A 6,632-nucleotide genomic window follows, 5' to 3' on the forward strand; every position below is an offset into this window, starting at 1 on the left:
TTCATCTTGCTGCAACTGTCTCGGTGTAACCTCACTCAGCCTGACTGAGACCATCCAGCAGGACTTTAACCGCTACACTAGGCTTAAACTCCAGGAGCTCAAACAGCCCAAGGCACCAAACACACCAACACCACACTGCTGCTTAACTACATGACACACACACTTTGTAGCATTGTGTCAGCATGTATGTGAAATCCTAGGCTTAAAGACACATTAAAAGGAGGTAGTAAATACTGTGTACATATATGTGTATACTGCTGATGTCCATCCGTAGGAAAATACAGTGTATTTCAGTGTGTATGTTGTGTGCACGTGTCCTGTGGCTGGTGAGGCCAGTGCGGTCTGGCAGGGCCAGATTGGGGGCTGTCATGTGACTAATGTGCAGCACAGCTCCAACAGCTGACAGGACACTGGGCCCAGGGTCACTCTCATACATACATACACACACACATGCACATACACACACACAAAAACACACAGGCAGCCCAGATGGAGAGCTGTGCAGGCCTGCTGTGACTACTGTAGCATCAGGTTAACAAGAAAACAGGTCAGACTGGAAAGCAGTATGTAGTATGTTGAAATGCTCTGTCCAAACTGCCTGAATAGATGATGCTTCATGAAATGATGACATGGATGTCCAACAGATCAGGGGGATAAACCAATGGAAGAGAGGAGCTGTGTGTATCTACACAAGTACATTTTGACTAACCATATGAAAACATTTTCATGGGAAAATAGACAAATGAATAAGTTAAGATGTCAACCACTGAGTCAGAAAGTGGAACAAAATAAAATCATAATTGAGTGAATGTACAAACAAAGAGGAAATGTGATGACGGAATCAAACAGAAAACACTGACCTGCTGTTCTCTGTCAGCTCTTCTAGTTTGGCCGCCAGTTTGCAGCATTCCTCCTTCAGCTTCCTAATCAGGGAATTCTGGGAACTCAGCAGACCATCCAGCTCTCCAACTGCAATCAGTCATGGGAAAAGCTTCAGTGACGGTGGGGGTTAACCATCGCAGGTGAATCCCTGTAGCTTTCAGAGATCCTAGCTGCACAGAAACTGATAGGGATTCAAGCAATTCACGCTCACACTGAAGTTCAGACGTCGTCAAACTCAACAAGCTGCCTCGAGGATCTGTTGTCAGTGGACACCACCATCTACCACCCTAATAATCAACCCTTGATTAGCGTATATGCAGACACTCCTAACACTTAATTTAATAGCAGATTTTTTTAAACCATCAATTATTAGAAAGTGTAATCTGGTTTCAGCATCAATAACTGCTAAGAGCATCTGTGTCATTTTGAGTCGTAGACACAGTATATTACCGTCTGTGTTTATTTCCCGTAACCATTTACTGTGTTGTTTACTACATGTACTATGTTCATCTTTTACTCTAGTAAATCCTGAGCCAACCCCAACTAACTACTTCTAACTTAACACCTAAACATGCTGTTTTTAAGCTTAATGTCGAGACCTTACAATACTTCAACTTCTTCTGAAACTGTGTAGCAGTTGTTTACTCTTCTTGCTTCTCATCAGTAGTTAACATATCTTGAAACGAACTGCTGTCCTACTGAAACAAGCACATTTGTAAGACAATAAGAGTGAGAAGTGTCGGCTCAAACTTGGCATAATGAAATAACCACAAAACAAAAAGTCTAACAAAAATCAGACTTTATATTTAGTGTGTTGCAAGTTTCAAGATACTGTAATGGGCATTAACATAAGGAGAAAGAAGGACAAACTATATTTATATTTGTAATTCCGATTTTTGGTATAAGAAAACCAAGTGAATTAAATTGTAAAGTACTTGGACAGAAAACATTGGTGGATGACTGTTCACAAGCCCACACAGGGAATCCGTGCACAAACAAAATCTGACATCACACACAAAAGTTAAATAACACTTTAATATGAGATTTATCAGTTGCAGTATACTTCAGAGCTGTAATGAAGCGCCAGAGTTTCTTTGTCACAATGTGAAGACCAAAACTGTGACTAAGATTTGTGTGATCCTTTCTGATATGCATATTTTATGAAGAGAAAAAAAACGTTTGAATTATCATTTTATTTCAAATTCAAAGATCAGAGTAAGTTGCAGAACGAGCTTGAGTTTGAGGTTATACACTACCTCTTCATTTCAGTGTAGCATACAGAATGTGTCTGTTTTTTGACATTTTTTTTAATTGACAAATGAAATTCTAAATTTTAGGTTACTTCACTGACCCAGGATTTTGTTTTGTTTATGCTTTCATTTAACTTAAGTTACATTTCAGGAGAAAAAAGGCTGATGTTACTGTACTAAGAGCACGCCAGCCAAACAGCCTCACATACCAGAGGAACACATCTACGTTGAGCTGAGCAATTAAATCTATTGTAACAAATCCTGCAGCGAAAGCAAGATACATATGTCTCTTTGAATGGACTCCCAAAAAATGCTTTTGTCGACATTCGCATTAGAATCAAAACAGTTCAAACAACAGGAGGAGATGTACAGAGAAAAACAGAAGTACAGAGAATGGAGAATGGAAATATAAAGTGTGTGAGTGGGGTAAAACGAGATGGAGAAAGAGAGGGGACTGTTGTTTGAAAGCGCTTTCTTTCTCCTTTCCACCCTTCCTGCCACGTCCTCAACCGCTCATGGGGGCCTCTTTCTGAACAATCCAACACTGGGCTTTCATCATTCCTTTGAAATGATCCACGTTCCGCTCTCCAACATATGTCTGCTCTTTTAAAATAACAATGGCTGCCGTTTGGATTGAGGCAATGATCCACCTGCTCCGGCATTCTGTTACAGTCAACCGAAACCAAAAACACCAAGGACTTGCAGTCTTTGAAAAGTAACTCAGACTTGTGAAGAGTTTTGTTTTTTTTGCATACAGTAGATATTGGGGGGAAAAGAAAGATAGAAAAAAAAGGTAGAGGAGCCATGACGGTAGATCTCTGCGCTATGATGCAAACAATTTACCTGCAGGAAATTTGACTTTTGTCATCTATGTGTTACAGAAATGCAATTAAAATACAAAGAAGGTGATTATGACTGGGAGAGGTGTAAAGGCCAATGAATGTATTATTATTCTGTTTTTACTGGCTGCACATTGTACCTTCAAAGTGGGTTACTACTAACCTTTTTTATTCTATGCAGTCACCGTCCTTAAAATCACTGCCATAGATAATGCATGGAGGGCAGAGACTTGAAACTAAACTACACAAACTCGCAGACGTGTACACACACGTACACTCAACAAAGTTTGGTCAGTGCTGGAAAAGTTGCATGAAGAATGCTAATTAGCGGAACAGGCTTTGAATGCGTCTGGCCATGCGTAGTCCAAAAAGAACCCTGGGACACAGAAACACAGCAGAACTGGCACTGGAAACAAACAGAGGAAAAATGAGGGAGGGAAGAGGCATGGCAGGGGAGGGAGGGACGGAGAGAAACAAATATCTGATATCATCTAGAGGCTGCTCTGTACGCATTTACTCAAAAAAGAAACATGAAAAAAAAAAATTCAGAAAAAAGGTGGGAGGGAGCGGAGAAGAAGGGAGAGGGGGACGGATGGATGGAAGGACAAACGGATGGACAGAGAGGCGGGATTTGGAGAGCAAGAAAGCTAATTATCCAGCTCGTCTGTTGGGTTGCACGGGGAGAGGAAGTGATGCGAGCTACTAAAGGACGTCCACCCCTCCATCCCCTCCCCATCCACAGTTTCCTGCTGTGCTCTGATGTCAGCTCTCTTTAGACAACATGTGTGCTGCCGACACGCGCCAGAAACAGACCCTTTGTTTATCCCCACCCCCCTTCCCTCCCTCCATCCATTCCTCCCTCTATACCCTCCATCTTTGTTCTGCTTACCAGCAGGCTCCCTGTTTGTTGAAGTTAACCACAGGTAAATAAAAAGATAGGAGAAGGGAGGGAGGGAGGGAGAGAGAGAGAGTAGTTGAGGGTGGGTGGCGGGTGCGAGGGGGGGGCGTCCAGATGGTGCAACAGATGTGCTAGCAGCAGCAGCTCTGCTGTGCAGGCAGACAGGGAGCTCTGAGCTGGGTCTCTCTGCACTGCTCCCATCACCTTCCCTCTGCTCTGCCCTGCTATTCTCTCCTCTCCTCTTGTGGCTTCTGTTCTGCTCTTTTGAGGTCACTTCAGCTCAGTCTTGTTCAGCTCAGATGATTTGTGTTCCTGTCCATCCCCTCCCACTCTGGTCATGTTGTGATGGAGGTTAGCGAGGTGGCACAGTGAGATGGAAAAACCATTCTTCAACTGGAAGATGCAGGTTCAAGACCCTGTTCCAGCAAAGATCCTCCCTGCTGAAGCGTCCTTGAGGAAGAGACACAGTCCCAGCTCAAGGGCTGTGATTCTGTAGCTGACCCTGATCAACTCTGTTGTCGCCGTTTTGCTCCTTGCAGTTCTGGATATTCTGACTCTGCATGCTTCATCCTATTGAGTTCGGCTTTATTCTCCTCTGCTTACATCACCCTCCCATCTACGTAAGACAGCTAATATGCCTGTGTGCTGCAATTGCGTACAATAAACCTACTGATATGCAAATTTGAGAAATTTCTACTATGCAGCCGTGTGAAGAAGCTCTCTCTCATTGGTGTGTGGATCTCCACTGAAAACCTTTTAATGGCCCTCTTTGACAAGTCTGACCCATAATATCCCCCGGATGTGGCTCCATCATGGCTTCCAGACACGATCTGTTGTCATTCTAGCTGTTGTGCCAATGGCCACCAGAGACATAACTGAAACATCTCAGTGGACTGAAATGCACTTACTCATATTTAATGCTACGTCACATTAATTTAATGTGTAGTGGTGCATTTCATTAATTATAGATTTTGTCTTATCATACATACAAAACTACCTTTTCTCCTTTGTTTATGTCTCTTCCACCACAATGTCTGTCAGTCTGTCTAGCAATACACACTGTTCAGGAAATACAAATAGAAAATTAAGATAAGAGAACAGTAATTAAACCAACAAACTATCTATATTAGCTTGTTTATCATAAATGAGCTGCAAATGTGTATTCAATAAGTTTATAAAATGCAAAATGTTGGCTAAACAACTGGAAACAAAATGTGGCTGCTGAAGGACAGACTATTTGAAAATGGCCTACCTCTCAAATGCCTCAGTGAACAGTCAAATGACAAAAGAGACGTGACAGAGCCGATGTCGTGATGCAGCCACATACAGTGAACACCCAGTGTGAGGCTCCATCACACAAGAATCTAAATTAAAAGGTCAATATGCTGATGAAAACAATATGGAGGGCAAAGGAAATATGGGTCTAGAGAGATACTCAGAGGACAAACAGGTGAGCTATATTTGATAAAGTCAGAGAGGTGGGGAGGAGACAGTGATCTAGGACGAGTGGACAGTATTTTTAGCCAAGACCACTGTTGAAGCCAAGCCCAGTGCTGCTGCTGTGGATGGAAGCACTCACCTCTCTGCTGGTGTTGCGCCTCTGTTTGCTCCAACAACACAGTCAGCTCTCTCTCCCTTTCCCGTGCTGAGAGGGTTGCAGATGTCATTTCCTCCTCGTGAGCCCGTTCTGCGCTCTCTCTATCCTGTCTGGGGAAACAGACCACAACCGTTCTTATAATAAACAGCGGGGATGAACTGATCTCTGTTACAAATCCATCTCGGCTGATCACTAATCTGTCCATTCACTATAAGAATGATTTCTCCCTATTTCCTATTAAGATTGGCATATTTGTTTCACACAAAAGTAGCATTGCTTGGCTACCTACAGTACGGGTAATTTCACTAAATGTTAGTGTGTGCTTGAGACTGATTACTCATGTTCTGCTAGTGGTGGAGCATGAAAAACATTCCCACATACCGCCAGCTACAACTTCTGTCTTAACCATATTTATTTTATCATGTAAATTTTAGGTGTATTTGGATACATAATTATAGAATCTGTTTGGTTTTTTTCAACCCCTGTTAAGAAAACAACACTGATGTAAACAAACTAATAATCACTTTACTGTTCAGTCAGTGCACTTAAAGACATGTCAATCAATCCTAGAGTGACAGCAGATTCCAGTCTTGTTTTGTTGGTAGGGGTGTCCAAATCACAGATTGTGTCTATAAGTGGCTTCTAATTAAACAGACTACTACATAAAAACGTCATATACTGTATATGAGCAGCTGTGAAAGCAGTGCATTTAATAATCACTCTCAAAATGAAATGTGCTAGCTGAGAGTGAAATGAAATGCCTTGGATGACACGGCACAAATGTGCAAGTGTGCATTTTCACTGTGATCAGGGACAGTTATCAGACAAATACCAGTGACCTGTTCAGCACACACACACACACACATATATATAGCGTTCAGCAGCTGATAGATAAGTACATTCAGTCATACTTGACTCCTGTTTCTGGTACAAGATAGGGAGGTGGAGGATATCAGTGATGCGAAAAAGAAAAACTGATAGATGAAACACAGAGGTGAGGGAGAAAGCAGGAGGAGAACACACACTGTCCAACAAGAGAATTAAAGAGAGGACAGAAAGGAGAATGACAGATAAGACTCAGGGGGTAGAAGGGTAGAAGTGTCAGGCCACTGTCAGCTTGAAGACCCCTGAGTGATACTGCAGCTGTCTACACACACACACACACG

The 6,632-nt window shown here is 42.4% G+C and overlaps 1 protein-coding gene across 3 annotated transcripts in view; it reads right to left on the reverse strand.

Moving 5' to 3' along the window:
* sdccag8 (SHH signaling and ciliogenesis regulator sdccag8) overlaps nt 1-6,632 on the reverse strand; it is a 58,146-nt gene that overhangs the window by 30,122 nt on the left and 21,392 nt on the right. For all 3 annotated transcript variants that reach the window (XM_023394451.2, XM_023394454.2, XM_023394453.2), the window contains exons 14-15: nt 5,449-5,576; nt 861-969 (exon numbers count right to left, since the gene is read on the reverse strand). In XM_023394451.2, the coding sequence (XP_023250219.1) occupies nt 861-969; nt 5,449-5,576 (237 nt within the window). The remainder of the gene's footprint in view (nt 1-860; nt 970-5,448; nt 5,577-6,632) is intronic.

Source organism: Seriola lalandi, unplaced genomic scaffold, assembly GCF_002814215.2.
Source record: "Seriola lalandi dorsalis isolate HSWRI2012SDOR001 ecotype SW California unplaced genomic scaffold, Sedor1 jcf7180002054948, whole genome shotgun sequence".
Lineage (NCBI taxonomy): Eukaryota > Metazoa > Chordata > Actinopteri > Carangiformes > Carangidae > Seriola > Seriola lalandi.